Below are 19,147 nucleotides of genomic sequence, written 5' to 3' on the forward strand. Positions count from 1 at the left end.
TGCAATAGGCAGTTCCCTTGTGAGGGTAGAAACATTATTTATTTTTTGGCAAGATTGCATATTATATATACAATGATCTATAGGATGTAATGTATGTTCATGGTATTTAGTGCCTTATATTACGATCAATCACATCCTTGTTCATGAATTTCTCTAGCATTTAAGATTTACAAGTTTATGTCATTTTGAGTATGGTGGCAGAGTCTGAAAGAATTGAGATGTCACATGAAGCTTTTGTCTTTTTGGCTCTTACCTTTTTTAAGCTCATAACATCTAGTTTCGTATGCTAATATGTGTTCGCAAAGACCTCCAATGTGTCCTTATCCCTTTGAAATATCTAAGGGTTCATTCTAGGGCCAAGTTAAGATGAATCACCAAATGAAATTATGTTTATTCCTCCAAAATAATTTGTATGGTTATGCATATCTTTTGATGATGGGGCAGGGCTGTCATTGCAAGAAGAGTAGCGAATGTGTAGCTTTATGAGAGGCTCAGATTCTTCTAAACATGGTTCTGCTCTCCAAGATAAAGCAAAGGGGAAGAAAATGCATCACAAGCTTGCCAAGGCTTCACAACAACAGCAAAAAAAGGTGCCTGGTAAATGGCAGCTAAAGGGGGGAAATGCCTCAAAGATAGAGATAGCCAAGGCTTCACCTGATAATACAAAACCTTTTAAAGATAATTGTCATTACTATGGGCTGCCTACTCATATTGCCTCCTAATGTCAGAAAAAGTATGCTAATTCACTCAAGAAAGGAAAGGGAAATGTTGTTACAGCATCTGATGATGTTCAGCAATCTTTTGAGCAAGCATATACCATCAAGGATGACAAGGATTATGTGTTTTGGCTTGAGGAAGAGCTGCTATGCAGGGGGGGAATGCCTCTAACAGAAAAACAGCTACCTGAGATGCCAAAGGATGATCATAGTACATATGCAACAAATGTTCAAGCCATGGCTGCAGTGCAAGAGGTTGATGACACATGCAACAAGTGCTGAAGCCATGGTTGCAGTGCAAGATGCTTGGTGTATTGATAGTGGTGCCACCAAACACATGACTCCCCGCACAGGGAGTGGTTTAATGAATTTTCTCCACTCTTGGTAGATTTGTGACAAGTGCCAATGATACAAGGAAAAAGGTATTTGGCATTGGTGATATTCCCGTGCGGTTGCTCTGTTCAACAACACATGCTAGTTGAGTGTCATGATTTGCAATGCAAAATCAATGATCCCACCAAAGATATGGCAGTGTTTCCACAAGCACATATACTAATGGTGTGTATACACTTGATGCTGAACCCATTTCAGCTCCAGCTATGGCAGCTAGTGTTACAGATCTGACATCTCTTTGGCATGCATGGTTTGGGCACATAAACAATCACAGCTTGAAATACTTGCAAAAGCGCAACGTGCTGCAAGAAATATGAATTCTGTGAGGATTGTGTTATGGGAATAATGCATGGCGTCAAGCATCAGTTTACGACTCCATACACTCAACAAAATCTTGTGGCGGGGAGGAAAAATAGGTTCCTCTTGGAGATGACCCGTTGCATGCTTTCTCAGAGGAATTTGTCCAAATCTTTTTGGGAGAAGCTGTGATTACAACATCATATATTCAGAGTAGTTGTCCCATCAAGGCTTTGGTAGACATCACACCCTTTCAAGCACTGTATGGAAAACCTCCCAAGGTCGCACACTTCCGTATCTTTGGTTCAATGGCATATGCTTTAGTTCTGGACAAAAACAGGCCTAAGTTGGATAACAAAGGCACTAAATGCATCTTTACTGGATACAGCCATGCAAGCTAAGGCTACAGGCTGTGGAATACAGTACACGATAGCTCATTATTAGTAGAGATGTTGTCTTCAATGAAGCGAAGGGCTATACTGACATGAAAGATATTTCAGATTTGAATCCAACCTTTTACTGTCATTGATTTTAGTGAGGCTACAGATGATGTGTTGCAGCGCCAAACAAAAAATTCAGGACAGCAAGAAATGCCCACACAGCCAGAGGAAAATGCTGTTGAACAACAAATTATAACCTATCAGAGGAGGCAAAGGCCTCAGCCTGCTCCCGTAGCAAAAAAAATTTTTTCCCAAAAAGATTAGTTCATTAAGTATGAATGAAAACCGCAAGATCAAGCTCAAATGCGGGAGTACATCATGCCATGAATGAGAAAAAGACCAGCTCAAAACAAGCTAACAAAAATCCTAGGTGGAGGTTGAAAGTGCCACCTCAACCCTGAAGGAGACTTAGAGAAGAAAAGGAGATCCTCTCCAAACTCTGAAAAAAGTAGCTCTCCTAGCAGTAGCTACTCTGGAGGATCCCTGCATGCTCTCCCAGATGGCCACCAATGTGTGTATAGTATCAATCCATATACTCGCCATAGATTGGAAGGGGTGAACCTGGGAACCCTCCATCGCCCCCGTACATCTAACCCTCCAAATAACTGACTCCAAGACGCTGGCGATCAGCCCACTCTTAGCAAGACAAGGGGTGCCACAAATAGACTTCATGAAGTAAACTATGCATTCATGACCACAATGATGGAAGTTCTAGAGGAGCCTACTAATTTTCAGGAAGCACATACTGATCCTCTGTGATTGGATGCAATGAAATAAAACATATCTTCTATCTACAAGAATGCAACATGAAAACTAGTAGATCTACCAGTGGGAAGATCGGTCATTGGTACGAAGTGGGTATACAAGGTGAAATATCATGCCAATGGTGAAGTGGAAAAATATACGGCACGCTTCATTGCCTAGGGATATTCACAAGCAGAAGGCATTAACTACGAGGAGACATTTGCTCCTGTAGCCAAGATGACCACTATCAGGTGTGTTGTGGTCATGACTGCCTCATATGGTTGGCCAATATATCAGTTAGATGTCAAGATAACCTTGTTGAATGGAGACCTCAAAGAGGAAATACATGTGAAGAGAGCCCTAGGCTTTAGTGTTGCAGGACATAAACACAAGATGTGCAAGTATATGGGTTAAAGCAAGCACCACGTGCTTGGTATCATCACATACATACATGTCTATTGTCACATCAGTTTTGCATTACTCCAAGTAAGCCCAACTTGTATGTTCTGCAAGATCATGACTACATATTCATCCTCATTTTACGTGTGGATGTTATTATGCTCACTGGCAATGATACAAAAGGTCCAAATTTCAAACTGCATAATGGGCCGTTGTGGTGCCAAGACAGGATTTATTTAGTGCCAGACTCAAAATACCGCTAGCTAGTTTTGCAAGAAATGCACTCCTCTCCCATGGCACGACATTCAGGCATCACTAAAACATATGAAAGAATCAAGCAGAGCTTTACCTGGGAAGGCTTGTGGAGAGATTTAGTTAAATACGTGGCTGAATGCTGGCCTTGCCAACAAAATAAAGTGGACAGCAAGTTACCCGTAGGCCTCTTGCAGCCATCACCCATTCAAAAGGGAAAATGGACACACATAGCAATGGATTTCATCAGGGATGGGACATCTTTGTTATGGTGGATAGAATGACAAAACACGCTCATTTCATACCCACTAAGACCTGGTATTCAATATCGCAGGTTGCTCAACAATTCATTGAACATGTCTTTAAGCATCATGGTTCCCCTCAAGAAATTGTTAGTGACTGAGATGCAAAGTTTATTGGTCATTTTGGCTGGAGATATTTACAGCAATGGTGGGTACTTTACTCACACCTAGCACTGCTTACCATCCTGAGACTGATGGAGAGTCGGAAAGGGTGAACAATTGGGTGGAGGAATATTTGAGGCATTTTAGTCATGATACTCAGAAGTCTTGGGATAAATGGTTGTCACTTGCTGAATTTTGCTACAACAGTATTAAGCATCTCTCCATTGGCATGAGCCCGTTTGAGGCAATGTACGGATGTAAGGTCGGGATGCCTTCTTCAATTGGTGACATGGCTGTGAAAAATCAGCAAGCACGGAATGGCTTGGAGAGGATGGATGCCCTTCTGCAGTTGGCAAAAAGAAATATGCAGGATGCCCAAGCCAAGCAGAAGAAATATGCAGATGAACGCAGGAGATATTTGTCTTTCAAAGAGAAAGATTATGTGCATTTGCGTCTCCATAAGAACCGTTATGCCTCACTGAAAGGTAATACCAACACAAAGCTTGCTCATAGGTATTACAGTCCTTACAGGATCATCCGTAAGGTTGGAGAGGTAGCATATCAGTTGGAGCTACCCAATACCTCCAAGATCTAAGATGTTTTCCATGTGTCTTTGCTGAAACCACATGTTGGACAGCATGTCCCTGTTCTTCCAGAGTTGCCACCTATGGATGAAGAGGGCCACATCCTCTATGTCCCGGAGCGCATCTTGGGTTTCAAAGACCATGTACTCTGGAACAAGGCCTACGTGGAGTATCTTATTAAGTGGCGGTGACTCCCTGAGGATGAAAATTCATGGCAGCCAGAAAGCATTGTCTAGGACCACCCCTATCTCCTATAGGATTGATTAGTAGTTGTTGCTGCTGCACTTTTGGACAGTCAAGTTGTGAAATTTTGAGGGCAAAATTCTATGGGAAGGGATGACTGTAATGAAGGGGGAAAAAGGGGCCAAGTTAGAGGTCCTTTAGGTGGAAAATGTGGAGGGACTATATGAGTATCCATCCACCCCCTACTATATACTTTTTGATGTGACATCTAATCCTATCTACTCTCCCTTCCTCCTTCCTTCCTACGCTCACTCACTCTCTCTCTCTCTTCCCTACTCCCTCTCAATCTCTCCCTCTCTTTCCTACCTCATTCTCTGTCTCCTACTCCTTCTCCTCTCTTCTTCCCCTATCTCTCTCTCTCTTCTGCTCCCCTATCCCCTCTCTCCAAATCTGTCCCTATCCCCTTTTCTACAGGCTTATTTGCTGGTACTTATTTTGAATGCTGCAAATTTGGGCACATGGCTTCCCAATGTCTCTTACTTCTGCATAAGATCCCCCGGAGGCACTTCCTACATCAACGAAAAATAAGGTTGCTCCTAGGACTTTTGGATCTAAAAGCAAAACAATCAAACCAGCCAATGCTGTCTTGGACAAAGACAAAGGTAAAATCAGTGATGTTAATGGTATGACGCATATTGTTACTCAGTCAAAAGCTAAGGAAAAACTTGCTGATGGTGGATGGCAGTCCCCAAAAAAACAAGCTATGGTTAGGAAGACCCTTTCCATCCTGCACTTGGATTGGCGCTTCCTCTAATGGGCATACTCCTACAGAGAATTCTGGTATAGGCCTTCCTTGGGCTGCAATGATTGAGCATCGTATTTTATTCTTGAAAGATGACGTTGCTCTTCTGCAGCCCAGTCAGCATGATACAGTGTCACATCAGGTTCATAGCATGGATCTTGAGATGGACATTTCTGGGAGATAGTCTCTGTACATATCTGTAAAAATGCTAGAAATAAACAAAGTGCTTGACTTGTAATGTGCAAGGGTCATGTGACTTACGAAAATGGGAACTTGTATTGGCTTATGCCAATAATTTCCAGCCCAATGTAGTCACTCTACAAGAGCACAATCAGCATGCACATGCAGGCTGGGCAGGGCGTTCCGCTAGATATGACATTTTTTATGCGGGACAGCACTCCTTCTCTGGTAAGGTAGTCCTTATGAAACATGCACTTCAACTTCTTGTAGCTCTCAATGATCAAGAAGGTAGATGGATTGCCATGTGATGTCTTGTACAAGAGGAGATATTTGCTTTTGCCTGGGTATATATTGCGCAGTCTTTCCATAGTAGAGCTTTGATATGGCGGCCATGTGGCAATATCCTTGAAGACAACATGCTTTCATTTGTGGCAATTTTAATCATGCTCCCCAGCAAGTGGATAATACATCTGGTCATATGCATATGCTGGTTTTTGAGTGTGACCATTGGACTCAACTAGTACTTCACTCGAGTGTTGCAAACCTATGGAAAGAAACACGGTCCTTGATGCCTGCTTACACTTTTCAGCATAATGCACAGTCAACCTATCCAGCATGCTTGGATGCTTGATATATGGTTAATGTGCACCAATATGATGCATTCACTTGCTATGTGTGGGTGGACTATGCATATTTGCACTTGGATCATTCTCCACTTTGGTTAAAGCTGTCTTTTTATGAGACGCAACATGACATGCTGCACAATCAAAGGCTTCTTATTGTAAATAATAGTTATTTGCAAAATGAGGCATACAAGGACATGGTCTGTAATGCCATTGCACCTCTTTGGGCACACAATCTGATAAATGTTGAATATGCATGGACTGCATTTATTACTCGTATGCAGTATGTGATTCGTGAGTATGGGAAGAATTACTTGCAATCATCATCTTAGGGGGGATGTTGCCAAGGCTAAAAACCTGTGTCAGGTTTTGACATAAATTAGTCACTTGAGGGATTTATCTCCTACTGAGGGTGCTCATCTATGTTAGGCTAGGCATCTTCTACAATGCGACGGTCACAAGAAAATTCAAAAATGGGAAACCAAGGCCAAGCAAATAGCATTTTCAAACAAGGGCTGCTTATCTAAAGAAATTTTAAAAAGCCCGCATCATAAAAGACAATGTGAAAACATCTGTCGATGCAAAGATGCTAAGTGGTAGCTGGACCACACGGACACGTCTAGCCCACGCCTATATGAGCCACTATGCCAAACAGTATGGGCATAATTTCCATCACAAGATGTGCAATTGGCTTGACCGGAGATTCTTTGGCATGTGTCTCCAATTATGTCCCATGCACAGGTCATCCAAATTGAGGCACCCTTCACTGAGACCAAGTTGAGAGATGCAATAAGGTCAATGTGGCAAATGGAAGTCTCCGGGCTGGAATGGTCTCACTATAGAGTTTGTCCTTGAGTATTGGGATGATCTTTCTCCTATATTGCTACATATGATAAATTCTACATGGGAGACTCAGCAAATGCTAACTAGTTAGAAAAAAAGGTTGCTCAAATTATTCCCTAAGAAACATTTGTGTGAATCTTTTGCTGACTAGAGGCCTATTACACCTATGCCAGTCATCTAATAGCTCGTTGCTAAGATGGTGGTCAGCCGTATCAAAGGTTTCCAACAAGTATGGGTTCATTCCCCAAAAACGTATTACGGAAAATATTGCAAATACTTATGTTGGGATAGACTATCCAAAGTACAACCACCAAGATGTTCTCTTATTACAAGTTGATATTGCAAAAGATTTTGACAAGGTGCAATGGGATTTCATCTTGCAAAGTATGTATTGGATCCTCACTAAGTTTAAAAAGATGTTGGAATATTGGAAGTCTTTAGAGCACCTCTACTAACCAAGGATGCATGGCTGTCTAAATATTTTTAATATGCACCTACATATTCTGGCTCACAAAGGGAAACTAATGCTTGAGTTTATGCAAGGTCATCAGCCCTTGAGTGTCATGATGCGAAACTTGATTTCACATTTCATTACTGATGCATTTGGCCAATGGCGGCCAATCCATTGGGATTTTCTTCTTGGTCATATTGATGGCAAGGTTCAAGGATGCCCTTTTGTGATCCGCATGCTTCTTGACTTAAAAAAGCACATAATCTCTCATCTCAAATGGAATGGTCAGGATACCCCTGTTGGTAACTCTTTGCGTGTAGAGAGTTCACATTGTTCGAAGCTATGTGCACTTCCATCACCCATGTAGGAGCCCAAACACTCGCATTTTCTTTAGTCCAAAGGGATCCACACCGTGGGAGACATGCTTAACGAAGCAGGTAATGTGTTGTTCTTTCCTGCAGCAATAGTCAGACAATTTGGATTGGGGCGGCATTATAGATCCCTAATGTCACATATGCTCCATGACTTTCAGCTAGTACCCTGTCGTGAGCTCACACATCGTCTCAAAGACTAGACTCTTAATTCATATGATTCTTGATGTCATTCATTACTGTTGGCTGATATAATGGTTGCTACGTTGCACAAGGATTTGCTGCCACCCCCTTGGATTTCAGCTCATGCAAATCGTGTTTGGTCTATGACACGTGATGCATCGTGGTGGCAAAAAAGATTGCAACAACTTTAGGCTTGCAAACTCCCTCTTTGTCAACAGGTTTTCTTGTAGTGAGTTATGCTTCATGTTATTCCATATAGGCAGATCGTGTCACGTCGACATATTGCTCCTACTACTCATCACAGTTCCTGAGAGAGCCCATGGCCCAGCATTGCCCTTCGACTCGGGACTTCTTATTTTTATTGCAACAGCTTCTATGTACATGTTTTCCTAATGTTTTCTTTGGCAAGCTCTTTTGGTTATTCAGGGTTCACCTTGTTAGGTAGGGCTATGATCTTTTTTTCTCTTTGGTTCGCTTTTAGGCAAGGCTCTATGGAAAGACATAAACCATAGAGTCTTTGGTGATCCATCCCTAGACAAGTTTCATTCCTCCCGCACGTCTCTGCAGCAATCATCCTTTGACTACCTATGTGCCCGTGATCTGTTTATCCTCCATACTTGTCGTAAATGCCATCTTTTGATGTTGTAGCTGCTGTTGGGATATGTGTGATCAAGGGCTTGCTAGGTGCATGTGTGCATCCACTAGTAGTCATATGGTTGTGTGTGTGTGTGTAGGAGAGGCACACTTCGTGCCATAGACCATGACACATGTGATGATGTAATGCAAAGGCCCCCACATCGGGTGGTGCCTATGATTGTGGAGTTCCTATGATTTAGGAGTTACCTCCTTGGATGTAGGAGAGGTGCCTATGATCTAGGCCACCCTCTCCCCATTTCTATAAGAGAGAGTCACCTCTCTCACAATCAAGAGAACACACTTCTGGTTTGCATCTTGTATTCTCACTTGTCTTCCAAGATGCATCTCTTCTATCCCACGTTTTCCAACATTTGGTATCAGAGCTTCAGGTTCTAGATCTTGCCTAGCCTAGCATTAGATGCTCTCTCTAGCATGAACCCCTAGTTTTTTCAAAGATTCCTCATTATCTCCATTTTCCCCTATCCTTCCAAAATTTTGTGTGAGCTTGTTCTCTACCTACAAGCAACCATTCCCAGAGCCCTTTTAGACCAAGCATCCTTGAATATGGGCGACCTCCTGGCTGCAAGCAATTAGAATATATTCCCGCATACACCCGTGCTGATAGCTTCTTCGCTCGACGAACTTTCACACAATTCTGCCAAATGCCTCGACTATTCGATAATTCCTTCTAGCCACGGGTGGGCGACACCACAAGCTCCATTGTGTCCAACTCTGAGGCCCAATGGTTCTTCTAAAGAGGAGTAATCACCAAAACTACAGTTCAAGAAGGCGCACTTCTCCTAGGTGACATAGCGCACTATTCCCCATATCATTGCTGGTGCTTGTTCTTTGGTAATCAAGCTTTCATTCTGCTGCAAATGCCCCTTGAATGCACCCTTCAGCCGTTTGATTTTTGCCCTCCATTCCTTGCCTATTGCTGGATTTGATTTTTGATAGCTTTATGGTCAAAATGTTGAGTGATCAAACTTATTTTTTGGGGCTTTTGTGAAAATCAGAAAGTTCAGTATTTGTTTGCATCAGTCGACCACTCATAGGGTCTTTGACTGCATTACTTTGACCACATTTGTAACTGGTTCAAAACTTCTATGTGAATGGTCAAATAGTCTTTAGTCAATAATTCTTCTTATGATGGACTTGACTTTTGAGCATATGATGATGTTTGGAGAATTCTCATTGAGGGGAGGTAGAAATCATGATGTTTTTGAGGCAAGAGTCAAGAAAAATCTCATGAAGACCTTCATCAACAACAAGCACAAATTGAAGTGCTCAGGACAAGGTGTAAGCATAACAAGGTGGAGACATGCCAACATATATGGAGATGAGCAAGTATGATATGCATATGGTGAGACAAACTTGGATCACCAAAGACTCAATGGTTTCTATCTTTCTAGAGAGTCCAGAGTGCCTAGTAGCAAACCCAGGTAAAGAACAACTTAAAATCCGACCGTGGAGGATATATCTCAGAAATCCAAACAAGCTTCCCGAAACAAGCCTAAGGAAATCTCAATCGCAATCTCTACCTAAGGATGCCCAAGAAATCACGTGTCCCGGGGCAGTGCCAAAAGGTATGAGACATAGACTCCCTCTGCCAAAGGAAGCACTGGGGAAGCAAGCCTGAAGTCGCTGCAAGAAGAACAAGAAGTCCCGGGTGTGAGAACAATGCTAGAAAAGATGAGACGTTGATTCCCGAGAGGATAGAGACTGGTGACAAAGCAATATGTCTGTGTGCCATAATCTGTCCAAAAGGCATAACCCCAAGCAAAACTCACCAAAAGAAAAGTTGTTGACGAAGAGGGATTTGGATGCCCAAATCTGTTACAACCTTTATTTCTACCACCTGGGAGGATGATTCATAGACCAGCCGGTTTGCATGAGCAGATCCCCAAGGTGGGGGTGGGGAGAACCTTGTATAAGGTTGCAACTCTGATATCATCCATCAACAATGACCCACACACCAGATCATCAGATTGGATGACCCAATCTTTTAGGCGGTCTGTAATCTAGAGACGTGCCACTAGCTAGACGTCATATAACCTCTGAGATAGTACATGCCATAAGGTCTGGAATGCTGTTCCAACCTAAACTTTCTGACTGCATCTGGAAAAGATAAGACCATGCCATTTGCATCTTATACATCATCCACTTTGCGTATGCCTTTCAGCTCAGATGAAATAAGATCAAAGCATACACTTTCTTTTTTCTTTTTCTTTTTTTGGTCGGGGGGGGGGGGTTGAAATCCATGTATTTTTATATTAGATTGAACCACACACACACACACATGTGTTGTCTTCCTAGCACATCTTAAAATGTCTTTCCAAATCCCTATCTCCACTTCAAGACCATGTGAGGTTGGTCCTCAGACGTATGCTGAAGACTCATGCTTTGAACCACATGGTCAGATTGAAAGAACAAAGGGGCATTGAGCAATAAGCAAGCATTTTCAATAACCATCCTGTTGTATAAATGGATCATGAGTTCTTAAAAATATTATCCCAAAGTGTAGAAAAAGGACAATATAACCTTACATTGGCATGATGTTTAGAAGTGCATGAGATGCTGCATGTAGACCTGCTCGAAAGGGAAGCCCTTTGTTATCCAACTCGCTCTTGATTTGATGTGGTACCCTGATCCATGCTGCCTATCAATCCCATTCAAAATTAGAAAGTCTACATACATATTTACACAAAAGAGGGGATTCATAAAGGTTTCATTTATACAAGGATGGCAATGCACCCTAACCACACATTAAATTTCTTCGTTTGCACTGTACAACCTTAAAAAGCATGAAAAAGAGGGGTCCAAAGGGATAGAATAACCAATGCAATGGCAAAGTCTAGGCTCAGGAGGAAAATTGGCATGGCAAAAAAATAATTCAGGAAAACTTAATCAGCAAATTATAGTTCTACTAAATAAACTAAAGCAAGATGCCAATACCTGTGACTCATAGGAATACTCCGGAAGAAAGAGATCTACAGAATCAAATGTTTGATTAGTTCCCTGCCATATACGACGAAAACCAATCCATCTAGTGGTGACTCTACATAAGCTCGCTTGCGCAGTAGTTGTGGGGCAGTTGCAATCAACCACTTTCCTTGGGTATGCCTGCCATTAAAAGGTAAGCGAAGGTGAAGTGCCGCAATTAATAAGTAGCACTTAGGAAAAACTAATTGAAAAATGACTGACTTTGAAATATCCCTATAGAGGTAGTAAAATGGAAAGAAAACTTTACAAATTTAGAAGAAAGATGTGAAATAGAAAGTGCAATTTGAAAAAGTGAATATCGTTGTCATTTACAAATTGCAATAATATAAGTTGTATAGAGTTTTCAACACATGTGCAATTTGACTTTGGCTTTGATCATGTTGACCATGTTGCCCATCCCAGATGTATTGTGCCAAGAATGCAAACCATCCAAATTACCCTATAATGCCCACCTACCGATTGGATATCAACTCAAATCGGAGGAGTAACCATGGTTGAGCAGCCCAAGCGCCTGACATCCCCATGAGATGGTGGCCTAGGAGGCCAAATGGTGTATAGATAGCTTCAATATTATTTGGCACACTACCAAATAGGTTACATGTTTGAGTGGACCGTTATCCAATAAGAGGTCACACATGGATCAGGTTGCTCTTGGACACCTTGTCATAAATGGAACCCAACATCCGTCATCACTGCAAGTCTACTCCCTAGCTTGCATTAGCATACAACCTCCTCCTGAGTCTTAGCAGTTCTAATGCAATTAATGAAGCTCCCTTCATAGGAGCGCATAGGTGTGGGGCTTTAGCCATCATTGTACTCACTCTAGTAGAGTACAATTTCGTCTCTAGCTCTCCTATCGTGCAATTTCAAATTTTAGTTTTGTGCAGTGAATGATCTTAACTCTTGTAAGTGTTGTTGCATATTCCACAAGTAGTATTTTCTTACACAGTATTAGAGCTACGGCTTGGTACAAGATTTCCTTTCTAATGGATTTCTAATAGAGTCCTACAAGGACTTCGGCAAGACCCCACCGACCACCATTTGGTATTGATGGAAAGCTAAACGTTTCAGGACAGCTTTGGATTTGTTTAGCCTTGTAGTAGGGATACAAATAAATTGATATAAATCCGATGGATTTTGGATGAAAGATGATGACTCTCTTGCCTAGGGGTTGGATTGGCCTCAATTGCATCCAAAGAGGCTTTTTAATTAGGTATCTGGGCTATTTGGTTGGCATAGTCATTGAACAGTTTGCTCCCATATCGGAGAGTATCAAGAAGAATTTCCTCTTTTGGAGCTCAGCTAGGCTAGATCAAGCCTCTAGAGTGGTAGTTGTTAACTAGATTGGTTTGCTTGGTCACATTGGTGCTACTCTAGGGCATAGTTGGTTCCGTATTCGTATGGTTGGCTGAACCACACGTATGAAATAATTATTCCATATGCATATGGTATGGCCAATCATACTCGGCTTTTTTTTTTTTTTGGGGGGGGGGGGGGGGCAGCATTTGTTTGAAGTTGAAAGTTTTGTAGCTCTCTACCAATTAAATGTGTACAATGTATATTTTCCTGTTTTTTTAAATTGTAAAATTAGGGTCACGTATGATTCAGCCCCAACGGCTGATCCATACTCCAATCATACTTCCGTACCCATATGCCGTATGTGTATGGTAACATATGGAAAAAACTATGCTCTAGGGGTTGCATTTCTTAGTTTGAGAGACCTATCAGACACTTTCTTTGGAGTTTACTTGATAGGCCCTCAGATATGAAAGCCCGAGTGGTTGGGAGAATTTGGTTCTTTCAGCCCAAGAGAAAACAAACACTTTTTTTGGTTTTGGTAAAAGCAATATCTCATTTAAAAAGAATATAGCTGCCCCAGAATTGGAGCAGCTACTTCTCAAAACTAAAAGTAGTGATAAAAACATTTACAGTGGGCGAGAGGAAGATCTCCAAGGGAATGTGCATCCTAGAGAGAGTGATGATACAAGAAGGAACAAAATAATTGATAAACATCCACCAAATAGCACCCATTCAGTCGAATGTTATAGGCATGATATAATGACCACAAAGCCCAGTAACAACAACAGCAGAGGTACTGAACATAGGCTGGTGTAGAGGCATAGCGACCAAACAACTAGAACTTCCTGCCAGCTAGAGTACACACACTTTTTTTTTTTGGTGGTGAAACCCATATAACTTTATACTACAATGAGTAGTAGAAAAGGAACATGCTAATACATCAGAAAATGGCATTATAAGAAGGACAATAAAATTGACGAGCACATAGACAATCATAAGATGATTGTTGTAGTGACATCAAGAAAAAGTGAAACTTGGAGAAGATGGGATCTTCAAAGACTCTAAAATACACACACACATACACTTGTTTTTCTTTTTTTGGGTGAAAACTTTGAATGTTATATATTACAAGGTAGCTATCATAAAAGTGGGAAGCTGAAAAAGTACATCAAGAGAAAATCTCCGTGTAGGACAAAGACATATCATAGCAAACAATCAAAGAGCGATTGCTGCAAAGAATGACGAAAGAAAACAAAAGTAGAAAAAATAGGATCATCAAAGACTTTGTGGTTTGTATCCAGAGAGTCCACAGTGCCCAGTAGCAAACCCAGGTAAACAATAACTCAAAATCCAGTCATCGAGGATATATCCCAAAAAGCCACAAAAGCTTCCCGAAAGAAGCTTGAAGAAATCGTAGTCGCAATCTCTATCGAGGATGCCCAAGAAGTCCCATGTCTCGGGGTAGTGCCAAAAAATATGATATATAGACTCCTCGGAACCAAACACCGACGACAAATAGCTGGAGTAATACATCTGCATGATAAAAGCTGTCTAGACGGAAAAACCACTAACAGAAAAAGCCAAAAAAAGACATGTTGTCTAAGAGGGACCTTGGAGTGCCAAATCTGTTTCACTCTTTTGCTCCACCTTTTTACTTAACGATGCAAACATGAAATCTGATTAGCCTGCGGTGGAGATAGCAGAACTTTATATAAACACTGTCTCAAAGTGAGACAACTCTCTCTCTCTCTCACACACACACACACACTGGAGGGTTGAGCGTTATTGACCCTCATTTTTAGTGCTAAGCTTTGCTTTGCAAGCTTGTGGTCAACAGCTTATGCCAGGTCCGGAGCCTTGGAAATATTTCTTTCTTCGATCTATTGGGTCTTTCACTCCCTCTTTTGGTGGTGATTGGATGGTTTTTCCTTTTGCAAACATATCATTACAGAGTATGGAGAGTTTCAAGAACTCATTAAGGAGGGTTCCCCTAGTTTTGTAGAATGAGATAAGCAAGCAGCTAGCCATGTGGGACAACACTATTTTGGATGAGAGTCATAGACATGTTGGTTCGTCAAGATATATGCAGTTGTCCAAGTGCAAAAGAGGCCCCAGTTCTTCTTTGGGCTTTTGCAAGGCTTTCAAGGATCTTCGTGAAGATCACAGAGTTCAATTGACTAGTCACCTTAGAGAGAATGGTAGGAGGATAGATGCAACTATCTCTCTAGAGTGGGCCTCTACAGATAGGGAACAACATAGTTGGGTGCTTTTTCAAAGCACATGCGTCAAGTCATAGGCCTCTTGTACTTTGGCCTTCAATGTGCGGTATGGTGGCAGGATGTATGCTGCAAATAAGTGCTTTGCCAAACTCTTTTCAAGAAAAAGCTATCAACACTACAATATCCCCCAAATTCTCATATGGTTTTTGGTGCACACTTGGAGCTAGTTAGAGTTGTGGGCTTTGTTAAACAGTGTTGTTTTGCTTCTGGCTGGTTTGTAGACCCTTGTCCAGAGGATATCCCTCTTGGTACTTGGAGGCTTTGGCCTGTTGAGGCGTCCCCATAAAGTCTCTTTAGCAAGACTTGGGGGGGCAATCACACAAAGGGTCTTTCCTCTTTTGATTTTGTAGTAAGTAATGCGAAGAAGTTTCAAATTGCTACGATAGGTTGGAGACCTTCTAGAGTCCATCAATGAGAGAGCTTTCAGATCACCTTGGAGATTTAGAGATCTTTTGGAAGGAGACTCTAATGTTCATATAGAAAAGTCACTCACTCTTTTTCGCTTTCTATCCATGGAGGGATTGCAAGCAATTTAGTGGAGTGTTTTTGGGGCTCATTGATCTTGGCCTGAGGGCTCTATAGCTACTGAGGCTGTTCAACATGGGCTTTGGGAGTGCAAACATGCTAGGACCATTTGGATTGGATTTCAGATCTGCTGTGCAGATTTTCTCCCCCCCTTTCTTCAGTACTTGGCCTTGGATCTCTTTTCAGAGTTAAAACTCCTCTTGGGCTATCTCGGTCCAGCCCAAGATGTGCATTTTTTATAGACTTTAGGCTTATGATGTATAGATACTCTTTTAGTCATGTCTAACGAAGCTTTTGAGAAACGCTATCAAATGCTCTTTGGGTCTCAGATATGGAAAGGAACCTCCTTTCACTTGTGGCCATCAATGACGGTGACTTGCATGTTCATTTTGATCAAAGTGGGGCTATCATCCTTGACAGCAACGACAAGGTCGTAGCCAAAGTTATTTGGTGGAACTTGTATGAACTATCAGCTTTGTAACATAAGCTGACGTGGGGGGTAGCCGACTTTGGCATGAGATTTATGGGTATCTTGATATGTAGGCTTTGTTGGAAATGCTGAAAAGTAAGCTAGTTGAGCATTTGCCACCACTTTTGAATAGTCCCTATGTATGTGAAGCTTCCATGATAGGCAAGCAACATCCAAAAAACATTTCTACAAGAGACCAGTTTTAGAGCCAATGCTCCTCTTCAGCTCCTATGCATTGATCTCATCGGAAAGATGAGTACTATTGCACGTGGAGTTCTTCCTATTTCTTCCCTTTGATTAATAATTTATGTAGGAAGACTTGGGTGTATTTTATTAAGGAAAGTCTCAGGCTTCTGATAAGTTTAAAGAATGGCTGGCATTGGTTGAAACTAAGATAAGAATTGAAGGAACAAACTGGAGATGGTTGTGAACACAAGTGAGCAAGAAGTGGTCATCCAATAGAATGCTCAATGAAAATGAAGTGCAAGTACTTGGTATATATAGTATCCAAGTACTACACACCAAAATAGACTAAGTCCTAGGCTATCCTACACCACCATATCATTGTATGTGTCTACAAATTCCCTCTCAATGATATGGATGAAGTACTCTGGAATGATCTCAAAAGTACCTGCTGTACGTAAAGTACCATGGTTGCACAAATTCATGTGTGTGGATATAGCAACCTATGGGAGTAGAAAAGAAACAATGTCATTTTACAACCCCCCTTGACATTGTTTGATGTCTCTGATCCCTAAGCCATTTTGATGACGTGTGAAAGAGGTGCTGATAGGCTTTTGGTGAAGATATCTGCCATAGTGTCCTCAGTGGAGCAATAGATGAGGTCAATGAAGCCAACTGAAATACAATCCTATATGTAGTGATGATGATTTTCAATGTGTTTTATGCGAGCACGAAAGAAAGGATTGTTGCCAATGGCAATGCCACTCTGGTTGTCACAAAGGAGAGAGGTTGCCTCACCATCCTATGCATGATGCAAGTCATGTAAAAGCTTTCTTAACCACATGCATTCCATGGTGGCTACATTAAAAAGTAAATTTATAGACCTATGTATGGGAAATTATTTTGTATGGTTCTTAGGGGCCATAGTTTCATAGGTATATACTAGGTCTTGTCCTATCACGAGACATGTAAATTTATAGACCTATATGGACACACATATATAGGTCTATAAATTTACATGTCTCGTGATGGGACAAGACCTAGTATATACCTAGGAAACTATGGCCCCTAAGAACCATACAAAATATTTTCCCATACATAGGTCTATAAATTTACTTTTTAATGTAGCCACTATGGAATGCATGTGGTTAAGGAAGCACACATGTGATTATACTCTGCTTCACTAGAGGAAAGAGAGACTCGGTCTTGCTTCTTATTGAGCCAAGAGATACAAGCTGAACCCAATCAGCAGCAATAGCCGGAAGTGGATCTTCTATCGTCAATGTCAGTTGGACAACTACTTTTTTATAAATTTTCTTCGTCAATCAACAACCTAGAGAATTTTCTTCCTCGATCGACAACCTTTGGTTTACTGATTTGTACGGTTGGTTTTTTCAATAATAAATAGAAAGCTCTTATCTCATGATAAAAAAGTGTAAAACCTTGCGTCGTCAACTCAGATTCAAACCAACCATCACCTTCTGCCTAAGAAGAAAACCAAACGAGAGTATAATCATCTGGTCCATCAGAAGAAGAGGGACTTTATCCGTCAAAGTGAGGAAGAATTACTAAACATTCTATCTAGAGATAACTCCAAAACTTTTGGTGGAAGTTTCTTGAACGGAGGTCCACATCCCCTCTCACAGACTTTATCCTTGCCTATATAGTAGAAAATCTAGTATGACAGCAATATTGCTTAGCGTTTCAGTGATCTATCTAGAGGCAAAAAAGTGATTTATTTGAAGGGAAAACTGGAGCTTCAACTCCACTCACTATACATATTCTTATCTTTGTCATACTTCAAAATATCATCAACTAGCCTCAATACTTGAAGACTTTGTTTAAGATGTCAATCTGTCAATTTAAAGCAGAAGATTCAAATATTCCAGAAAGAAAAGTTCCAAGGTTTTGTTCTCACAAGCTCCCCACCAATCACATACACATCCGTGAAGTCTCGGGTTTTTGTGTAGTATTTCAGATCTGCTTCTTGACAAACGGCAACCTTTGCCCCAAGGTCTAAGGTTTTCACTAGATAAGTTTTGCCTTGATGGATGTAAACAGCTCCTTCATATACCTACCAAGCACAACAAATAAAGTTAAAGGGCAAGCAAGATCTCTCTCTCTCTCTCTCTCTCTCTCTCTCTCTCTCTCTCTCTCTCGTGCGCCGGCACACTTGCACATGGTAAGCCTTTAGGCCCTCCCTCTGGTATTTATGCATTTTACTACATTTTGTCTCATATACCACTTTTATATTGTGAACACGTATTCAAAATTTTCTGCCTGTTGTTGTTTGTGCTCTTTCAAAGCTTCCACAAAATGCCCATCAACAGTTTCTTGTACCTGGAAAGTCAGTACATCAACAAAGAAATACAATATGAAAACTAACCTGAACCCACACCATCTTTTTCGATAGCCAGCAAAATGGTAGGCAAAGACTTCTATTAAGTATGAATAAAACCTGCAAGAGCAAGCTCAAAGCAAAAAAACTTCTTGATAATAAAACCTTAAACGGGCCGATAAAAGCTCCTCAGAGCGAACTAAAGAACATCCAAGGATGAGGCTGAAAGTGCCATCTCAACCTTGCTGTGGTCTCCAAGACAAAGGGGGAGCCACTCCATTCTTGAAGGAAAATGGCCCTAATGGTAGAAGCTGCCCAGGATGACCCTTGCATGCTCACCCAAATGTCATGGCCATGAGCATGTGTATTGTATCTAACCAAATACTGGCCATAGTGTGAGAAGGGTGAACCTAAGATCTATCCAAGGCCTTTGTGCATCTGGCTCTCCAAATGTGCCACTTTGAAATGCACCAATATCTCCAAGTGGCAAGGGCTACAATCATTTTCTAGGACATTTCTCTTTGCTACCAATCTAGCTTAATACTTTTGA

The 19,147-nt window shown here is 41.3% G+C and overlaps 1 protein-coding gene across 5 annotated transcripts in view; it reads right to left on the reverse strand.

Moving 5' to 3' along the window:
* LOC147880662 (UBQ, helicase-c and DEAD-like helicase domain-containing protein) overlaps positions 1-19,147 on the reverse strand; it is a 150,614-nt gene that overhangs the window by 31,524 nt on the left and 99,943 nt on the right. For 4 of the 5 annotated variants that reach the window (XM_087370748.1, XM_087370749.1, XM_087370747.1 and 1 more), the window contains 3 exons: positions 18,178-18,333; positions 11,457-11,624; positions 11,048-11,160 (listed from right to left, as the gene is read on the reverse strand). In XM_087370748.1, coding sequence (XP_087226874.1) covers positions 11,048-11,160; positions 11,457-11,624; positions 18,178-18,333 — 437 coding nt within the window. Of the gene's footprint in view, positions 1-11,047; positions 11,161-11,456; positions 11,625-18,177; positions 18,334-19,147 lie in introns of those variants that run through there. The other variant, XM_087370750.1, reaches the window with a different exon arrangement.

Source organism: Dipteris shenzhenensis, chromosome 32 (genome assembly GCF_047967505.1).
Source record: "Dipteris shenzhenensis isolate YYH24624 ecotype China chromosome 32, Dip_SZ_1.0, whole genome shotgun sequence".
In the NCBI taxonomy this organism is placed as follows: Eukaryota; Viridiplantae; Streptophyta; class Polypodiopsida; order Gleicheniales; family Dipteridaceae; genus Dipteris; species Dipteris shenzhenensis.